At 41.9% G+C, this 22,394-nt stretch overlaps 1 protein-coding gene across 13 annotated transcripts in view; it reads left to right on the plus strand.

Moving 5' to 3' along the window:
• The window catches only part of ENPP2 (ectonucleotide pyrophosphatase/phosphodiesterase 2), a 278,862-nt gene that overhangs the window by 242,701 nt on the left and 13,767 nt on the right, over positions 1 to 22,394 (plus strand). For all 13 annotated transcript variants that reach the window (XM_033933197.1, XM_033933192.1, XM_033933194.1 and 10 more), the window contains 4 exons: positions 6,605 to 6,741; positions 11,797 to 11,932; positions 17,307 to 17,384; positions 20,684 to 20,816. In XM_033933197.1, coding sequence (XP_033789088.1) covers positions 6,605 to 6,741; positions 11,797 to 11,932; positions 17,307 to 17,384; positions 20,684 to 20,816 — 484 coding nt within the window. The remainder of the gene's footprint in view (positions 1 to 6,604; positions 6,742 to 11,796; positions 11,933 to 17,306; positions 17,385 to 20,683; positions 20,817 to 22,394) is intronic.

Raw genomic sequence — 22,394 nt, forward strand, 5'->3', positions numbered from 1 at the left:
TTTTCGCAGTAGATACAGCATGTCTTTGTTGCTGCTGGTGATGAGCATTCAATCATCTGCATAGCACAGGCTGTTTATATTTCAGCCACCAACTTTGAAATCGACACTCTTTTTCTTCCAGATTTGCTTTTTTGAATATGGTTTCACCGTACAGGTTGAACAGGTACAGTGACAAGATGCGTCCTTGCCTGACGCCACGTTTTATTGGAAACCAATCAGCGTTGCCGTATTCATTTCTCACCCTCTACATGCTGTTAAAGTGCTGAATTGTACATGTCTGCAGATGTCAAAAATCATTCCCCCTACACAGAAGTTTCTGACACTGTGGGTTTCACATCAATGGCTGTTTCAGGGACTTGGGTGAGAGAAAAAAAATATCTTCACTTCATCTTCACGCTGTATTACTGGAACTATTGCAAAGGAGGGGGTAATTCTATACATATACAGTGCTAACATTTACATGCCAATTATTTACATACATGACTAGAATACTAGCAAATAGGGGTGCTTATGAGCACAAAGCATGATGGCTGCCAAGAGCTTTGGTTCTCCCAGTTCTCTTTCCTTACTTTCAGATCCATTTATTTTTTTTAATGCTGCTGAACATTTGACTTTTTTCATTAATTATGGCCACTTCTAAAGCATCAAAGTCTGATTCAATATCTATCCTGAGCCTCCATCTTCTTTTAAGGATCCACAACATAAAACACTGAGGATATTTTACTCAAAATGGTGAATTAAAGAGAACAAGGATTCTTATAAATGATCTTAAAAAAAGGATATGCTCGCTGAGAAGTAACCACTATCATCTTTATCAACTTGCCCTTATTCTCAGGAAGAATGAATGCAAGCTCACGATTAACAACTATGAGGCATAAGCCATGTGATAAAATCAATGCACGCCTTTGAATAGGAATAGGAATATCTTAACAATAGATCCAGGTGTAATAATTTTCACATGTTATGATTAACTGAAGGTTTGGAGCATTCTGATCAGATCTCTTTCTCTATTTATTTATGAATTTTTGAATTACATGCCAAGTATACACTTGTACAGAAAGTTGGTTAGAGAAGATATTACTTTCATTAAAGTATAAAATATATTATACCTTAACACTCCTAAAAACAAAGAAATATAAATTTTAACTAACTCAGCTCAAGTCTTCTATTTTTGGATCCAAGATTCACATAAGCGAGACAAAAGAAAAATATAAATCTATATATTTAAGATGTGCTATAACTATAGGGCTGAGGTAGGAGTGACATATTTAAACTTATGGAGCTATTGATTTCTCCCCATCCAGTCGGGACAAGGCCAAAAATGCAGTTAACTGTTGAGATTCAAAGAAAACATATTTAACTGAGTGGTGGCAAATAATACACTTACAAGGATGTCTTAAATAGAATGTAGTCCCCAATGAAATGACCTCTGTTCTCTAAAGAGGAAATTCTTGATTATGTTTTTGAGTTTCTCTTGAGAGATCAGGAAACATTTGAATTTTACATCTAAGAAACTCTGTTTATTTATTTATTTATTTATTTTTAAAAGCCTCAATAACCATACTTTATCAATTGAAAAAGCTACAGTTAGTATCAATGTGGAAGGTGTTACTATATCCTTATCTGATGTTTCCAAAATGTATGATACATTCAATGGTGCTTGATCAGGTACTTTTGACTGTAATTGAGTCTCATTCTTATTTGGCAGATAATACACTTGAGAGAATGGGAGTAATATATCCTCCAAGAATTACAGAATTTCTACCAAGTATCTCTTAAGCATCTCCGGAAAGTTAATAAGTCTCAGATTATTATTTTGTGAGTTATTCTCAAGCATTTCTAGTTTCCTTCTAAGATTCACATTCTCTTTAATTAGGGCCTCTTGAAGTTGTTCAGAAGATAAAAAGTCTTGGTCAAGCTTTTGAATTGAGGATTTAGAAGCAATCCGATCTTCTTTTAAGTCTTTAAGCTCCTTAGTATGTTGAATCAGTTTACCTTCTATATACTGGAAAATGGGGCTAATAGTCTCAGCAAAGTTTGCCACTAAATCCCATAAAGACTCCAAGGTCACTTGAGAGAGCTTTTCCAAAATTGAAAACTTTTGTTAAGTGTAGAAATACTCTCCCTCTAAAGAGAATTCTTGGCGTTGCTCCGTCTGGCCTATTCCACCTTCCATTGCTGAACAAGCCCCTGATTCTCCTGCAGAAACTCCCTGAATGGGGAGTTCTGCCTCCATGCTCTCCTTTGTAATACTGGCTGCCTCAGGAGAAAGGACCTTCCCCCAACTCCGGGGTTTCCTTGCCTCTTGGAGAACTGGTGATCTGAGGCTTTGGGGATGGCGCTCGCATTTCGGGGCTAAGAGTGGTATCCAGCCCAAGAGGAGCAGCTCCGGTCTCATCAAACTCTGGCGCCCTCAGGGGGCTGACCTCCAACGACATCGCTGCAACTCCCTGCATCCACCGCACTAACTCTTCGATATTGCCGAAAGTGGGCAATCTGGAGTGCCGCAAGGCCCCAGCAGCACTCCTGCCTCTCCTTTTTGGCATCTGAGGAAATTTCGGGCTACACAAGCCACCAACAAGAAACAAGAACCAAGGGTAGAGCGGTTCAGGTGCGTACTTCTCAGCATGTCTATGCAGTAGCCATCTTGGATCATCAATTGCAGCTATGTCACTCCCTTGAATTTGATAGAATACACATATAGCATCACATAAAATCTCAGGTTCCAAATACCCAAGGCTTGTAGTTTATACAGGCCTAATATTCCCAGCACACACATGCAATTCTCTAGTCAGTGAAAATTAAGGACCACTCTTTTATTGTAGCAGACCTCAATAATATTTACTCTTCATAAGATTTACTAGTGTTGATGACAGTGATTTTCATCCTTAATAGAAAGAGCTATCTGCTCTGCATTCCTACTTAGAACAGGAAGGTTTCTCAGAAATGAAAACTGATTGACTGTAATCCACTATTCTATTGATCAAATTATTTTGTTTTACTAGCAAAAGTTCATCATATACATGGAACTGCTCTTTTTTTTCATTTCCTACTTTGAAGGGATGTCAGTTTAAAAGATTTCTTGATAAAGCATTATCTTTCCAGGCGGGGTTTTTGAACAAAACTTATAGGGGTCCTTTTACTAAGGCACCCTAGCCGTTTTAGCACGCGCTAAACGCTAACATGTCCATTATATTCTATAGACATGTTAGCATTTAGCGTGCGCTAAAATGGCTAGCGCGCCTTAGTAAAAGGACCCCTAAGTGTTTTGTTTTTGAGCACATTTTCTTCTCAAACATTTAGGAGATCACTGAAGACTTATTTGTTTGACAAATCTGTTTATTCTAACTACATAAGAACATAAGAATAGCCTTACTGGGTCAGACCAATGGTCCATCAAGCCCAGTAGCCCGTTCTCACTGTGGCCAATCCAGGTCACTGGTACCTAGCCAAAACCCAGAGAGTAGCAACATTCCATAATGCTAATATAGATGTAATTTTTGCTGCATTTTTTTTAGCAGTTAATCTTGATGTTAACTTCTCTGAACTGCAAGGTACTGCGCGATACAAAAATAAAGTTATTATAATTATTAACATTAAACTAGATTCAGACATAGAAAAAAATCCTAACTGCTTTAAATTCCTGCCTCTAAACAAAGCTCCAGGACCAGATGGTTTTAATGTAGAATATCGCAGAACTTTTATTTTAGGTTTAACTCTTTTACAAAGAATATATTTTAAAAAATTATCTCATGCAAGACTGTCGCTAAGGGTGCCATACATCAGAGTGATCAGGAGTGATTGGGTGTCACTCCTGGCTGAAGAACTTGTGACCCCAATGAATACCCCCAGACAACCAATTATGTGTAAGATAGCCACTAGGGGGCTGAGCAGGCTGGCAGGACTGTATATTGGAGGGGGAAGGAATTCTGCACCGTAGCCCAGGAACACTGGGCTGTGGCTTTGCACATCCCAATATTCTCAGATAGTAAAATAGCTCAACAAAAAGCTAAGGTTATTTTACCATGGCTTTTGGGCCCTAACATGACTTGCAGTGTATCACTGCAAGTTGTGTTATGGGGTTTGCATAGTAATGAGATGCAAAACATCCATTTGCATATTTTGCTTCTCATTACTTTGTAACACACAATGAATTAAATATCACTGCACTACCCCCCTCCCCCTTTTACAAAACAGTAGTGTGGTTTTTAGCACCGGCTATGGCGGTAACAGCTCTGACACTCGTAAGAGTTCCTGTGAGCGTCGGAGCTGTTACCACTGTGGATGGCACTGAAAGCCATGCTATGGTTTTGTAAAAGGGGGGAGGTATATTTGGAAGAGCAGCGTTGCAGATGTTTTAGTCATTGTAAGGGCCAATTACTGCAACTTAAAAGCCCTAATACTGATGAATTCTCTTCTACTAAACTGCACTAGCAGTTTTAGCACCAGGACCACGCTGAATGACCCGCGCTGCTCCCGAGGCACATAAGAACTCTATGAGCATCGAGAGCAGCATGGGCCATTCAACGCGGCTCCCCGCGCTAAAACCACTAGCACGTTTTAGTAGAAGAGGGGGTTAGTATGCTTCCAGTCCATTTCCCCTAAATATTATAATATTAAAAATTTATTTGGAAAAACTGACCCCCTTCAAATTGCTGCCAAAACTCTGAAATGAGCTAAAAAATACCAAGTCGGGGTTAATTGACCAGATTTTGCTAGCTACCATCTCCTTTTATTCTAGGACAAGAAAATAAATGGTTTTTTGGTACATCAGTCCAGAACAAACCTATTTGGCTACAGCTAGAGGAATATCTTGGTCTTCTAACTCCATTAAATATTTTACCTGGAATGCCTGATTTCTCAAAAGAAAACATTAGTCCTATTCTCGGAGCTATACGAGCTGCTTTCCATCAGTTGAATACCCAGATTTTGAAACATAAAAGTCATTTCCATAACTTGATCACATGGGATTTCCTTAGAAACTTAATTGGGACATGTCCAATAAAATGGCCTATCTGGCAAAGCAAGCAAATCGGGTACCTGAGTCAACTACTTCAAGAAGACCGGTTCCAAACATTTCACACTTTGCAAATGGAATTTTCTCTTCCGGGTTCACAAGTGCATGCATGGTATCAATTACAACAAGCAATATGGCACAGTAACATCAACCTTCATAATCTGTCGAAAGAATGGACCGTAGCATCGACAGTTTGCAAAATTCTGGTTTCGTCTAAAGTTGCCTCTTTATTCTTTAAAGTGCTACAACTTAATAACCAAAAATCCTGTATGGGTGTCCAGAAAGAATGGGAACTAGGTGATATACGAGTATTATGTGAGCATCATTGGTCACAATTTTGGCTCAAAGGTCCTTGTCCATCCTTATCAGCATTTTTGACACAGTCTTTATACTTTCTATATCGTCGCTCACTTTGGATACCTGTCATATCATATAGAATTGGTACAGCATCTACAGATCTATGCTGGTCCTGCGCTACACAAAAAGGTACCTTCTCACATATGCTATATGATTGTTCTATTATACTTTTGTTCTGGACTAATGTTTGGAAGAAAATAACTAATATTAAGGTTGATATTTCTTTAATATTTGTCATTTGGAAATTTCTGGCACTCGATACTGTTGCCTGATACTAATTGATATCTCTTTGACTTGTGTATAATTGTATCATTAAAATTAATTATTAATTACTGGAAAGACAATTCCTCTCTTACTTAACAATTTGGTGCAATTGGATTAGCCTTTTCAGGAAATATGAAGGTATTCTAAAAATTAAATAGCCTATCTGAAGTAGACTTGTTAAAAAAAAAAAAAAAGTGCTAGAAACTGGATGACTATGGGGCTCATTTTCAAAAGAGAAAAATATCCAAAAAGTGGCATAAAGAGGCAATTGGACGTTTTGTTTGGTAACATGTCAAAATCTGTCATTTTCTCTTTGTCTATATTGCATCTAAATCTCATAGTGTTCGGACTATGGTTGGGGGGGGGGGATTAGGGCAGACTTATGATTTGGACATTTTTCTGCAACAATAAAACATTGCAGAAAATGTCCAGAGCAAAACTTGGATCTTTTAGATTAAATCTGTTTCCTTAAAGATCCCACCCCCTCACCCCAACCAAAAGATGTATATGAAACAGTACATGACAACCCAATACAAATTATATGGTTAATCATTGAATGAGACGTCACTAGCATCCACCTGACTCACGCATATATAACCCTCAGTTTCACGTACAAGGGAGAGAAAGACTTCAAGAGTCCACGGGTGCAGGACATTAGAGTAATTTTGTCCAATCACCCAACAGTGTGCAATCATCAGTCTAAGAAAAAAAACAACTCCCTTGTTGTGTTGAATGATAATGCTGCTTACTATTTTTACTTTAGCAACTCCTGAGGTCCATGGACGATTTATAAGTAGTGAGTAAAAGGATTACTTAGCTTGAGCAGATGACATGCTAATCTGCTCAAGCTAAGCTAAGTTGTGACAATTTCTGCCTGACTGAAGCTTGGTCCTTGTCGCAGTTCTTTGACTTTTGTGTTGGGCAAGTCAAGTTTAATATCGGCTGCTTATTTTTTTTTTTTTCTAGATAAACATCTTCTATACGGACGGCCAGCGATGCTTTATCGAACAAAATACAGTCTTTTGCACCATAGTGATTTTGAAAGTGGTTACAGTGAGAGCTTGTTAATGCCTCTCTGGACATCATATACGATAACCAAACAGGTAGGTAATTTTAACTGAATGCTCTTATTTTTTTTAAAAAAAGTGGTGGCAAATAAAAATGTAAAGTACAACAATATGTCATTGGGCATTCCATGTTCTTTATAGCTGATCTTATTCTTTTTATTTATAGAACTTTATTTATTTATTTTTTATTTTTAATATTCTTATATTTTTAATATTCTTATAAGTGTGTCAGCAAATAACAATATTTTAACTTAAATACAACACTTAATATTCTGTACTAATCCAGTTCAAAACTTATCTCCCCCTCCCCCATTCCAAATCAATTTTAAAAATCTCATAAATTCTTTCTTATCATTTCATATAATTATGCAAAGACCAGAATCACCCTCTTCCCCCACCCCTTGACATGTACCAAATAAAGGGAAAAAAATTATTCACTTATTACAATACTTTAAGGGCTCCCAAACATCTTGAAATTTTCTTAAACACCCCTGCTGTGTAGCTATTACCTTTTCCGTTTTATATACATGACATAACGAATTCCACCAGAAATTATAATTCATTCTATTCCAATTCTTCCAATTACTCGTAATCTGTTGGATGGAAACCCCTGTCTTAATTAGTAAAAGTTTATTATTGTTCGAAGATAGTTGGCTCTTAGCCCTCATTGACATGCCAAATAAAACAGTATCATAGGTTAATGCCACCGGATTTTCCAATAAACAATTTATTTGACCCCAGATTGATTTCCAAACATTCAGTATGAATGGACAGTAGAATAATAAATGATCTAAAGTCCCTGATTCAAGATGACAGTGCCAACATCTATTAGACTTAGAGCTATCCAACTTTTGTAAATGAACTGGGGTCCAAAATGCTCTATGTAGTAAAAAAAAACCAAAAACCCTTTATTTTTAATATCAAAAGGTTAACTTGCTACAGAAATGGAGGCTACAGACTAATAATGGGGATGGGGGATGAATATTTAAATCCACTCGTTGAGAATACACAAATAGGGTGCAATTATATAATTAGGCTCCACAAGTTAGGTGAATATGAAACAAACAGTACTCCGCATAGGCTGTGCTGCAAAAATGATTTCAAATGCTACCCCCATTTGAGAAGCAGCTCGGGAGTTTCAGTTGGCAGCTTTGCACACAGTGTCCTGGGTACTATGACTAGCACAGGTTTACACCTTAATAAAAAAAATTCCCCCTTAGTCTCTGGATGAAGGAAATTGCGCCACTCCATTTTCACTGCATGTATTCTAAGGCATGGTCTCCTCTCTGGACAAGACACTAAGGGCTAGATTCACTAAAGATAGCGACTCAATCGCTGTTGGATGATTCTCTGGCCGATTTTCCAATAGCAATTGGTTCACTATCAAGTTTGCCTGCAAATGATTTGCACAAAGGTGAGCGATCGACACATGGCAGAGCCCTAAGAGTAGTGACAGGGGAAGCAGCCTTCTGTCACTGCTGTCAGGGCTTCTGCTTCTTGTTTTTTACGGAACAGATGTTCTGCGTGACTTAAACATGCACAATTTTTTCCATTAAAAAAGCCCCCACCCCCGCTAGCACCCCCAAGCCACCGTCCCACCCCCCGAACCCCAAAAATATGGCAGAAGGGATGCCCACTCCCTCCTGCCCGGAAAGACCTCCCCACTACCCTCCCCCTCCTAAAGAAAAGGACAGGAGAGATGCTCACTCACTCCTGCCACAAAGGCGCCCGCCCCCTAAAAAAAACTGCAGGAGGGATGCCCCCACTCCCTCCTGCCTGGAAAGACCTCCCCCCTCTCCCCCAAAGAAAAAGGCAGGAGGGATGCCTACTCCCTCCTGCCACCGGAGGGCCCATCCTCCTTCCAGGCCCCATGCCCTGTACCTTAACATTGGGAGCAGGAAGTATTGAAAACACCTCTTGTTCCTCCTATTCGTGACAACACCGGGCCTTAGGCCCCTCCCCAGTGCATCATATGATCCAAAGATTATTTATTTATTGAATTAATTTGTTTTCTATCCCGTCCTCCCCAAAGAGCTTAGGACGGGTTACAGGTATACATAATATACAGTTTACAGGTTAAATGTGTCATAGTTACAGTGCAAGATTTTACAATACAAGTTTCATCACAGCAGTTTAAAAAATGGTATAAGTGAAAATTTTGTTTCTAAATAAGACAAATTTTCAGTTTTTCATTCACATTAGCAACACAAACAGCAAAACTGGATAACCAAATCTCCAACCTACTGATAACCACCCCCGAATACAAGATCTTCAGAAAAGAAATAAAAATGATACTCTTCAAGAAATCACTGAATCACTCTTAATATCAATTACCTTCCATCCTCCTGCATTCACCCCTCCCCACAGATACTACCAGTTCTTCTCAACTTCTCTTGAATTCACCAATGATCTTCTACTGATTTCCGGAACTTGGAGGCGAGGAGGATGGCAGTTTGAGTGCAGAGCTCCTCTCCCTGGACAATCTGCCTGCTTTTAAATATCAGCAGCAGTGGGAGATCAATTGCTTTTACACCCAGCAGCAACGGGACCAACCCACCAAAAACCCACAGTCCCGATCCTGCAAAAATATGAGCTCCACCCTCCCTGCAGTCCGCTAGGAAAATCAACTGCTTTTACACCTAAGCAGCAGCAGGACCAGCCACCACTACCAAGAGCCCTTTGCCCCGATCCAGCCAGGCATGTGAGCTCCTCCCTCTGCAGTCCATTGGAGAGATCAATCTACAGTGGTGCCTCGCATAACGGACGCCTCGCACAGCGAACGCTGCGCATAACGAACTTTTTGTCTTGCTCCCTATAACGAACTTCGTTTCACACAACGAAGTCGCCCGAGGGGCCCGGGGGGGGGGCGGAACTACTCTCGCCGCTTCCTAATGTGAGCCGGGAACAGCAGCACCCTCCTGTCTGAATGCAGTGTTCCATCATCTCCCTCCACCTTACCTTAGATGCCGAGTTTTCCGGCTTTCTTTTTCGGCCAGCCACACACTTTCAAAGAGCAGCACATGCGCGCATGCTCTGTTGTTCAATCTTCTCCTCTGACGCAACCGGAAACCGGAAGTTGCAGGAGAGGAGAACATTGATCAACTCCAGCAGCTGCGCGTGCACAGCTTTTTGAAAGCGTGCGGCTGGGTGAAAAAGAAAGCTGGCAAACTCTGCATATAAGGTGAGGTGGAGGGAGGGAAATGTAGGGCTGCAGAACGAATTATTTTGTTTTACATGTATTCTTATGGGAAAACAGGGCTGCAGAACGAATTATTTTGTTTTACATGTATTCTTATGGGAAAACGCGTTTCACACAACGAACTTTTCGCATAACAAACTTGCTCCTGGAACGAATTAAGTTCGTTGTGTGAGGCACCACTGTACCTGCTTTTAAATATCAGCAACAGTGGGAAATCAACTGCTTTTACACCTCAGCAGCAGCGGAACTATCCGCAACTACCAAGAGCCCACAGACCTGATCCAACCAAGAGTGTGAGCTCCACCTCCCTCTGCAGTCCACTAGGAAGATCAACTGTTTTTTACACCTAAGCAGCAACAGGACCAGCCACCATTACCGAGAGCCCTTTGCCCTGATCCAGCCAGACAAGTAAGCTCTTCCCCCAGCATTCCGTTGGAAAAATCAATCTGCTTGCTTTTAAATATCATCAGAAGTAAGAGATCAACTGCTTTTACACCTAAGCAGCACCAAGACCAGCCGCCACTATCGAGAGCCTTTGTCCCAATCCTGCCAGGCGTGTGTGCTCTTCACCATACAATTCGTTGGAGAGATCAATCTGCCTGCTTTTAAATATCAGCAGCATTGGGAGATCAACTGCTTTTACACCTAAACAGCACCAAGACCAGCCGCCACTATCGAGAGCTCCTCCCCTTATATCCCGTTTAAGAGATCAATCTACCTGCTTTAAATATCAGCAGCAGTAGAAAAACAACTGCTTTTACATACAAGCAGCAGCGAGACCTAACGCAGCCACCAAGAGCCCACAGACCCGATCCTGCCAGGATTGTGAACTCCTCCCCCTGCAGTCCATTGGAGAGATCAATCTGCCTGCTTTTAAATATCAGCAGCAGTGGAGATCAACTGCTTTTACACCTAAGCAGCAACGAGACCAGCCACAACCACCGAGAGCACACAGACCCGATCCTACCAAGAGTGTGAACTCTTCCCCCCCTGCAATCCGCTATGAAGATCGACTGTCGGTTCCGGGCGGCTTTCCCGCAGAGGAGAGAATCCTGCATTCACCGTGGGCCTCATCTGGGGCAGCCTCCTTGGAGCGGCTGGGGCACGGGCAGTGTGTCTGGGAGGGAATGCATGGATGGGAGAACATCGCAGGGGAGGAGACATAGGCATCCTGGGACTGTCTGCCAAGTCTCTTCCCTGAAGAAGCCCTTTCTGGAAACGTCAATCGCTCCTCCTAAACTTACTTGCTCCACTTCATCACTGAAGCTGAAACCGTGGATTGAAGACAAAGTTTTATTTTATTTTTCTTTCCAGCTTATGATTTATCTTTAATCTTATCTATTGTTTTGCCTTTTGTCTTTGTTTTGTTCTATTTCTATCATTTAAATTTCTCCAGAATTCTACTGTTCAACGGCTCCCCCTTCTGCTTCTATTCCTTTCTCTCCTCTCTTCTACCTTCCAAAGTATTTAGATCAATGCTGTCTTGTTAAAATGTTTATTTTATTTTTATTTTTCCTCTAACTCTACTTTTCACTTCTCTATTACCCTCCAGGTACTTTAGTTAGATTGTGAGCCTTCGGGACAGTAAGGGAATTTTTCAAGTACCTTTCTTATTTCTAATTTTAATGTATATTTTCTGTAAACCGCTTAGAACCTAACGGATGTAGCGGTATATAAGAAATAAATTACATTACATTACTGTAACCCACCATTTATATCTCTTTTTGTAATCCGCCTTCTCAACTTCTCTTGAATTCACCAATGATCCTGTATTATAACCCACCATTTATATCTCTTTTTGCAATCCGCCTTGAACCGCAAGGTAATGGCGGAATAGAAATCTCTAATGTAATATAATGCAATTATGAAAACTGATGTTACATCTCTTTTAGGTTGAAATATCTCCTGTTCCTGAGCACTTATCCAATTGTGTGAGACTTGATCCACGCATTTCACCTGCTAACAGTCAGAGCTGTTCTGCTTACAAAGGAGATAAACACATGTCCTATGGGTTCCTTTTTCCACCTCGTAAGTTGTATTTTTTTTTTTTTTTTTACTGATTTATAACCTGCCTAGTAAAATCATGTTCAAGGTGGATAACCGCATGAACAATCACATAGTACATGGTAGTGTCAAAAAGAATACAAATTACCCCTCCTTAGACCCAATGAACGAGCTTGCTCAATATTTGGGGTGCTCAGCCCCACTTAGAGAATGACATGGGGACAAATTTTTCCCCGTCCCCACAGGAACTGATTTTTCTGTCCCATGCCGGCAAGTTCTTTTCCTTCCCCTGCCCCATTTCTGCAAACTCTGTCCTCATCTGCATAAGCTTCAAACACTTTAAAATCATGTGTTCACGGCTTTTGCAGTTAAGACAGAGCTTACAGGAATGGGGCAGAGACAGTGACCAAACTCGCGGGGATGGAACGGGGAAATTGAGTTCCTGCGGGGAAGGAGAAAAATTTGTCCCCGTGTCATTCTCTAACCCCACTGGCACCCACAGAGCTGGCTTTTATGCTTACATAGAAGGAGTGTTGTTAGCTTAGTGGGGTTTAAAAAAGGCTTGGATAATTTCCTAAAAGAGAAGTCCCTAGGCCATTATTGAAATGACTCATAGAAATCCACTTCTTATTCCTAGGGATCCTACGTGGGATCTAGCTAGGTATTTGGGAACTGGGTTGGCCACTGTTGGAAACAGGACTTGGCTTGATGGACCTTTGGTCTGTTCCAGTATAGCAATTCTTATGTTCTAATGGTTAGAGCAGCAAGCTGAGAATAAGAGGAGCTTGGTTCAAATCCCATTATAGCTCCTTTTGATCTTGGGAAAGTCACTTAACTTTCTATTGTCTCAAGTACAGACTCAAATTGTATGCCCTTCAGGGACAGAAGAATGCCCACTGTACCTGAATTTACACATTTTTGTTAGCTTTTGGACTTGGATTCAATAGTAAAGGTCTACAGGTAGAAGGAAGAGGAACATAAGAATTGCAATACTGGGTCAGACCAATGACCATCAGGCATGGTATTGTTTCCAGCAGTGGCAAATTAGGACATGACTTCATATAATGAACCAATCCTATTCTTGCAATATGCATGTTTTCAATTCTATATCACAAGTGGCTAGAAATGCAAGGCATTCCAGATTCCTGTGTGACCAACTCTGATAGCATCTTGATAACTTTATAACTGTATATTGTGGGTAATTTTGGTAACACAAGCAAAAAATTAACCCTTAATTCCACAGAAAATGCAGGTCCAGCAGAAACAAAAAACTCTGTGGAGATGGTGATATTCAAGATGCAGGCTTTATTTAAACGTACAATTTAATAATCCACATAAAATGTATCTAGGACCCAAAACATTGGGAGCTATGGACCCAACACGGTCCGTGTTTCGACAATGCTATCTTCCTGAGGGGTCCCTAAAGATCCTGATATAAATACTCGTGGATTAATAACAAAAAGCGAAGCTGAGTCATTACTTCTGCGTGGGTGATGTAGGGGTGTTTCCTTATTTGCACCTGAAGGTTAGGCCTCTCTGACATCATCAAGCCTGAACCATTGTTTGCAAGAAATTATTCCAGCCTAAATCTAGCAAGAAGAGAAAGAAGAATACATCTTTGCTGTTTCTGCTTAATGCATTCTGAGTATGTACCAGAACTGTATTCTAGTCAAGGACGTCATCTGATGAGATCCAAGTGAAGTGTGCTAATTATTAATTTAATCTATGCTGGGATGTGAGTGAAGGTGCATCTTATCATAGGTTTCTCTGCACTTCTTCTATAATAATTAAGACCTGGAAAGTTACCTGTTGTGACTCTGCCTGGGAGAGAGAGAACCGGACTTTAAACAGATCTGGATTCCATCACATAAAGGAAACCTTTGCTGCCAACCCAATTTACAGCTGGATCAGTGGCTAACGAACTCTTGTTCCTGTACCAAGGGGATTCATATCTTTCGTGCTGAGAAGAATAATTCCGTCTCCCGGGCCTAATTGGATGGTGAGAGTAAAGAATTTATCTATCTTTTCAGCTGGGTTAGAGAGGGAATCCTTTTGTCTATAGGATAAGGATTTGTAAAGCTACTCTTGGTGATAACTGTAATAGTTTGCTGCTAATCAGGAATTATTATTATAAGGAATTATTTAGAAACATAGAGTATGACGGTAGATAAGGGCCGGCGGCCCAACAAGTCTGCCCACTCAAGACCAGCCCTCCCTCCCTGGGGTATCCATTTTTTAAGCATAACTCTGTGGTACCCCTACCTGTTTGTCCCATTGATTCTTGAAGTCGATCACGCTACTGGCCTCGACCACCTGGCAAGGAAGACCATTCCATTGATCAATCACCTGCTCGGTGAAGAAGTATTTCCTGGTGTCGCCATTTAGAATGTAAGAATTAGTTTTACTTATTTATCTAGCAAGAGTGTTGTGATAATTATGTACTGAGTTTCATATATGTATTCGGATATTTTGTGAACAATAATTAGTTATTGCTGCTGGCTTATGAACTATATTTTTCTATTTTCATAATAAAAGTATTTCATAACGCCTGGGTCTCTGCGTTGTGTAATTAGGCAAAGCTAGCTGAACCTGGATGAGATATTATGGTCTTCCCTAGAAAACTAACAGGCACGGATTTGTTTATGTTACTGAATAGTACAACATAAATCTTACTATAGTAAGGATGGTAACAACATCAGCAGTTTTACAAGTAGTAACATTGGCTCGGTGTTTTCTGTGAAATATTTACATATGATGTTTTTATTGCATGTAAAAAGAGGCTGTGCTCATAGGCTGTTCATAGTGCTCTGTGCAGTTGGCGAAGGGCATTCCAGGTTAGATCTCCTATCTGAGGCTAGCTGAGCCAGGGCAGAATATTGAAGCAGAAAGGTGGATTGGAATGAATTGTGTGGGCCAGGACAGCAGGGATCCCTCCCGCCTCCTGTCCCAGCCGATTGAAATAATTTTTACCTCCCTCCGGTCTCCCTCACATACCTTTAGAATCCCTGGTGGTCCAGCGGTGAATTGCGGCAGGAGCGACCTTCCTTCACTCCTGCACATTCAGAACCGCTAGCTTAATGGCTGCTACGACTATTTATTATTTCTATAGCGCTGAAAAGGTGTATGCAGCACTGTACATTTTAACATACAATAGGCAGTCCCTGCTCAGAAGAGCTTAGGGACTGACTACATAAGCGAGTTCTTGCAGGACAATGGTGGTGCCTAATCCTTTGCAGCCACATGGGGTCAGCCTTGTCAAATAATTGTCTTATTTGGCAGTCTGACTTTGTCTTGAGTGTCCCAGGATTGATTATGTGGGGCAAATACTGCAATTTTCCAGGATGGTGCTGTGGAGGCAGGAATGGCAGGCATATTTCTTGCTTCCCAATTTTAAAGGTGCTTTGGGTGTTCTGGGGGGGAATTAGGGGATATTGGGGGATCATCTTGGGCCACCAGGAAATTTTTGATGGAGTTGAAGGAGGGAGCAGGGGCCTATGGACCCCGCCGTCTCTTCTGACTTTTTGTTTCAACTTATGTTTCGTCCGAATCACTCAGCAACTATTTCTCTGGCATTTTAAGTTTTGCACATCTCCTTTGGGTTCCTTGAAACAGACCCTCGAAACATGGCCCATATCAGGACCTGCTAACACACCTTAAAGCTAAGAGGAGTGGTTTTTCCCTCTTATTGCCATTGAGAACAAATCTAGCATTCAAAGAGCACGTTGCCTTACTTATTATTATTTTGCACTAAAGTCATACACAGTGATGGGACGGTGGGTTCGGTTATAGGAGCCACGGCTCTTGGTCGGATTACACAAATCTGAGTGTATGTGAAAATTGTATTACCTTATTTCAACACCTATATTTAAGACTCATATTTGGCTTTCATATATTGAAAAGTCTTGGTTCTAGTTACACTTAAGTGTCTGGCGGTCACATCCGCAACCGCCTTTTGCTCTCACCTCCTCCATCACCAGATACACGCACAAGCTGCACTACCTCCAATGGCTACCTTACATTCTGGAATGTTGCCCACCTGACTGCTGTAACCTCACACAAGCGCTTTCCTGCGTCTGCACGCGATTGTGAGGTGGAATGGAGATGACAATCGCGTACAGATGCAGGAAAGTGCTTGCGTGAGGTTACAGCAGTCAGGCGGGCAACGTTCCAGAACGCGACTGCTGGAAACTTAAAGCACAAGTTTTCCATAAAGAGTCTTTCTTTATAATACCGAGGGCCTCAAAATAGTACCTGGTGGGCTGCGAGTTTGAGACCACTGGTGTATGGTAACCTGCACAACAAATTTTAACTTTTGTTCTGGGGCAAGAAGAAAATGAGGTTTACTTTATAGAATTTGACCTCCTGTGTATGAAAATAGCCTCAGTTTTTTCCCATCACGTATAGTTTTTGAGCAAATTGCAAATATTTATAGCATGAGAAGTCATAATGTAACACATTGCACCAGTTTAAGAGTTCCTATAAATATTATTTTCTAGAATCGTTTTGCTGTTGAAGTGCGTTTTATAAACGAGATTCGGAGCATCTCTAATTAATGTCCAACAATAGTCAGCCAGCATTGATGAATTCCGGCTGCCCTGATATCGTTTCTCCATTGTAGCAATGTCCTGGTGAAACCTTTCGCCGTGCTCATCACTAACACTACCAAGATTATCGGGGGAAAAAAATCTAATTTGAGGCAAACTCCAAACATTAGAAAATACAGTATAGTGAAAATGTTAATTTTTGCATTATAATGCTCTTTTGCCAAAAATCAGAGGGTTATACCAAAAAATTAAGGTCAGTTTTGAATTCAGCGACCCCCAAATCACTATAGAACACCCACTACAATTCATGCCCCAAAACCTCTGTTGCACAGTGTTATCTTTAAGTGTGATTGTCCCACCAAGTACTGACCTCAAAATTTGCAAATTTGTGTTCTTGGCCAACTGAAAAGCGGGTACAGATTACAGGGGAGTTCACATCTCAGATTCACGGTCACTCTGGAGCACAGCCATAAAACCTGCACGGTAGACTTCAGCAGTTGGGAGAACATGGCCTTGGACAAGGTCAGATCAAGGTCATTTCGTCATTTGCCTGTCACAGCTGAGAAGTCAAACACAAAGCAAATACAGGAAAAAAAATGAGGTGAACTCGTTTGTGGATAAAAGATTAGTCTCTTAATCACATCAACGGACACACCACAAACTTAAAGGGGAATTGTTTAAAACACTTTCATTAATACCAACGAGGCTCTCTAACTGGGTATACTGAAGCACTAAACCTATTTTGATTTATTTTAACATGTGCTTGATTATCTTAATGCACTAGAGGATTTATCTGAGAACATACTAGGCAAATAATCCATTTTTTTTTTTTTTTTTCGCTTTTGTATTTTCAGAATTGAGCTCTTCTGCTGATACTAGATATGATGCTTTTCTAATTACAAATGTTATTCCAGTGTATCCTGCCTTCAAAAGTAAGTGTAGCATTTGTTATGCCGGAGTGCAGTGTGCCATTTGTCTTTGCAGAACTTACCATCCTCCCCTTTTATTATTTTGCGCTGCCAAGCAGTCTATTCTTTTTTTTCCATATGCAGTGTTCCCCTGCAAATTTGCGGTTCACGAATCACAGACTCGCTCATTCGCAGTCTGCTCCGACCGCCTCTTCCTGTAGTAAAGGCGGGCTACACCAATCGGGACCTGCGTGTCAAAGCAGCTCCTGATTGGTGTAGCCTGACTTTACTTCAGGAAGAGGCGGTCGGAGCAGACCACGAGGGATTTTCTTCGCCCGCCGGCACTCCAGCTGCCCTCACCTGCCTCCCCTGCCTTTTGACAGGCGAGAAACCGTATTTTGCGGTTTTTCAAAATTCGCGGGGGTTCCTAAAACGGAACCCCTGCGAATTTCAGGGGAGTAGTGTAATTTTTATTGAAAACTGAAACAGTGACTGTACAACCTGTAACAAGCACAACCAGGAAAAAAACAAAACGTTTGGCATTTTAGCTTGTGCTGCTTGGCAGTGCAACTTGATAAAAAGGGGGGGAGGGGGGAGGAATTATGCACTTAAATGTGAATAATAGTAGTTGGTCATGTTGTAAAGCATTTTTCTATATATAACTACTTTGTTTTTTATATACCCAACATATGCATGAATCTCTAGACACGCATTAACATCGAGTGCTGGGAACTGGCTTTGAGATAAATAAATGATGTTTTTTTAAATTTTTGTAATTATTATGAATGAGAACTAATTAGCCAATTGATAGACACCTTGTGTACAGTGCTAGACAGTGAGATTTGACAGGATCTGATGATCCCTGTTGGTCTCTTTTCTGAGCACACCATAAATTTGTAATATAATAATCTATAATCAAGATGTATTATAGAATTGATTAAGCTGCAGGTATTTTGACCAAATGCATATTTATTTTCCTAAAGCTACCATAATTTGGTTGTATACACTGGGAGGACTTCTGGCTAAAAGAAGAGCTAGGGAAGCACTGAATATTCCATCAGTCTCTTCCTCTCCAGCCCCACCTCAACCCCATCAATTTACTCCACCTCACTTTTCTTCTCCTCCCTCCTTCCGTCCGCCCATGGCCCATCTATATCACAATCGGAGGCATAGTAAGGGGGGAGGGGGGAGGCGGTCCACCCTGAGCACTGTCTCCTCTCTGCCTCCGCTCCTTCCCGCCCCCCCCCCCCTGCCGCAAGTGCCACATGTTCCCTTGTACCTCTGAAACGTTCCCGGTGTGAACAGCCATCCCCAACCTGCTGTCATGCCTGTGTCGGTTCTTCTTCTGATATCACTTCCTGGACTCACGCCTAGGAAGTGATGTCAGAGGGAGAGCCCATGCAGGCACGGCAGCAGGTTCGAGGTTGCTGCTCACACCAAGAACGTTACAGTGGTACAGGGGAAGGGAAATGGCATGTACTGCAGTGGGACGGGGCGGGGAAGGTGCGTTTGGGGGAGGGGGCAGCGAAGAGGTCAGGGGAGGGGCACTACTGCCTCGGGCACCTCTCACCCTCGCTATGCCGCTGATCAGTTGTATCTCTTCCAGTCTAGCCTGACCTATTCTTACCACCCGCACTTAAGATGGATGACTGTAAAAGGACATGACATTCGTCTCCATTTTTCTTTCCGTTTAAAACTTGACTCTAGGTCCTTTCCATTACTTAACTTTTTCAGACCATGGCATCAGAGATTGCCAAAACTCCTCATGCCCCTCTCCCCCCCAGTGCCCCTTCATTAAAATAACTTATTTATCCCGGTGACCGTAGGGTTGGAGAAGAATGGCAAAATACCAGTTATTTCCTACTTTTGACCTAGCCCAGCTAGCAAGGAAAGCTTTACTAAACTTAGGGCTCCTTTTACTAAGGTGTGCTAGCGTTTTTAGTGCACGCATGAAATTTCCGCACGCTACACTGCGCGCTACGCTTCTAGAACTAACGCCATCTCAATGCCGGCGTTAAGGTCTAGCGCACACGACAGTGTAGCGCACGCTATTCCGCACGTTAAAGCCCTAACGCGGCTTAGTAAAAGGAGCCCTTAATGTTCAAACTTTGTTTCTATCGTTTGTTTTACATCCCACTGTCTCTGGGTATTCTTGATCTTCTCTTATGCATCCTCTCTGCCTTCATGTTTTATCTTTTATGAATTCTTTACCAGTTTCCTTCATATTTTTTTTTATTTCTCTTTACTCCATGCATTTCTCTCCATAGCTTGCCTCTTTATCTTCTAGCGTCGTCTCTTCATGTCTTCTTACCCTTTTCTCACCTTTGTCTCTTCCCTCCATCATAGCATCTCTTTCCTCTCACCTTTCTCTTAGCCCCCTTTTTCCAATTCCACATAGATAACACGCCATCTTTCAGCTGCATCTTGTATCCCCTCTTCTTGCTCTTTTTTTTCCTCTCTTCCAAATCATGCCTTCTCCCAGCTCCTTCCCCCCCCCTATGTAGCCCGTGCTTTTTCTGAGCTCTTTCTCCCACAGCTCCACTCCTAGTTGCTGTCCCATCACGCAGTCCCTTCCAGCTCCGTACAGCAGCATGCTCTCTCAACCAATAATCATTTTCAATTCCGCTCACCCACTACCTAGAACTATTTTCTACGACTCTACTCCCAGCCTCTCCTTAACAACTATTTTATGCCTCTTCCAGCCCTTCACAGCAGAATTCTGTCTCCCTGTGAGGAAACCCCTTTTTAATCTCTTCTATTCTTTCCTAGGCCTCTCCCTAGAGCTCTACGCCCAGCACATGTCCTCATCACCCAGCCTTCTCCTTACACTTCCTTTCTATTTTGTTCAGCCTTTTCAGCCTATCCCAGCAGAATTCTCTTTCCTAGGCAGTAACCCATCTTGGTTTTCTTACCCCTTCCTATTCCTCTCCCTACTGATCTGTTCTCATCCTGTCCCCATTGTGCTTCAGAAGTTCCCATTATGCAAACAATAGTACTTGTTTTCAAGGTCAGCTTATTTGTCTCAATTAAGAAGCCATAGAAAAAGGATGTTTAGTATTGTAGGTAAGCAATGTAGGCAGAGAACTGTATTTAGAGGGCAGCGGTTCCCACCCCTGTCCTGGAGGACCACCAGCCCTAATGAATATGCATGGAGCAGCTTTGCATGCCTGTCACCTCCATTATATGCCAATCTCTCTCATGCATATTCATTAGGGCTATCCTGAAAACCCGACTGGCTGGTAGCCCTCCAGGACAGCGTTTGCCACCCGTTTCATTGTTTATCTTGGAGTCATTTTAAAAAAAAATCTATCTTTTCTGAACAGAAATATGGAACTATTTTCAGAGGGTTCTGGTGAAGAGATATGCCACAGAACGCAATGGAGTTAACGTTATAAGTGGACCAATTTTTGACTATGACTACGACGGCTTACACGATACCCCTGAAAAAATCAAACAGTAAGGCCATTTCTTTATTTATGCATAGCTTTCATTAAGAGCCCCTTTTACAAAACTGGTGTAGCGAGTCCTGGCGTGGCAAATGAGCTGCGTGGGAATTGCTACCACGGCTTTGTAAAAGGGGCCCCAAGTGTTTTGTTGTTTTCAAAAAATTACATGAAACAAAGAACAATAACAGAACATCAATGAGCGTCACAGTACATCAGTACATATATCAGTATAAAACATATAAGTACCATATCTATTTGCGTGCTTACTTTGGAAACAAAAGAGACAGAAAGAAAAATTGCTATAAATTGAAAAATATCCTTAAACACTGTTTGGTAGCGATTTTAGATACAATTGTAAAGGGGACCATTGTTTATTAAAGGAAATTGTGTTTGCAAATTTTGTTGCAATGGTCAATTCATATTTATAGTATTGTAGTACTAATTGCCACCAATGGTGTGAGGAAAGAGAATTGGCCGATTTCCAGTTAGACAGAATATTTTTAAGTGCTATGGAAAGAAGAGCATCTAGGAGTTTGGTATGGTTTTCATTAATAACTATTTCTGGAGCATGAGATTTAAATATTATTGTGGAGAGAGAAAGTCAAGTTGAATATCAAAAATTTTTGGAATGGTATCCCATATTTCTTTCCAGTATTGTAGCACATACAGTGGTACCTCGGTTTACGAGTGCACCGGTTTGCGAGTGTTTTGCAAGACGAGCAAAACATTCGCAAAATTGGCGCCTCGGAAACCGAGCTTGCCTCGATTTGCGAGCGGCGCCCCCTGCGATCCGGCACCCTCCCCCCTGCGATCCGGCATTCCCCAGCTCGCGTCGCACCCCCCTGAATCTCGGAGAGAGCGTGAACTCGAAGGCCTTGAGCATGCGCAGATGCTCAAGGCCCAGCAAAGAAGAAGACGCAGATCTTCAGGCACCGGCACTGGCATGTCCTATGCGTTGGTGCCGGTAGCCAGATGGGGGTAAGCAGCCTGTTCGGGTGGATGCTGGGGGATTTCAGATCGTGGCGGGGGTGTGTGACGTGAGCGGGAGGATGCCGGATCGCAGGGGGGAGGGTGCTGGATCATTGGGGGAGGAGGGGGTTGGCAGATCACAAGGGGGGGCCTTCGGGGGAGCAATGCCGGTTCTCGGGGGGGGGGGGGGGTAGAGCGCCTCGGGGGGTGGGGGGTGGTTGGGAACGTATCAAGCGAGTTTCCCTTAGTTCCTATGGGGAAACTCGCTTTGATATACGAGTATTTTGGTTTACGAGCATGCTTCTGGAACGAATTATGCTCGTAAACCAAGGTACCACTGTATGTGCATTCATATCTCATATGAAGTAGGGAGCCAACAGCTTGTCCACAATTCCGACAAACGTTGGTCTGGAGGAGGTCTGCCAGTGAAAGCTTGTGAGGAGTCCACAGGGCTTTATGATAGAGAAAAAACATGGCTTGAGACATATTGGCGGAGGCCAGCGGTCATGTGGATTTCCTCCAAAATAAAAGACCAAGCATGGTTGCGTAAAGAGGAGTCGCCATCGTTTTCCCAAATGTGTTGCAGACTCTCAACAGATAAAGTGTCTGCAGGCATTAA

The sequence above is a fragment of the Geotrypetes seraphini genome, chromosome 2 (assembly GCF_902459505.1).
Source record: "Geotrypetes seraphini chromosome 2, aGeoSer1.1, whole genome shotgun sequence".
Lineage (NCBI taxonomy): Eukaryota > Metazoa > Chordata > Amphibia > Gymnophiona > Dermophiidae > Geotrypetes > Geotrypetes seraphini.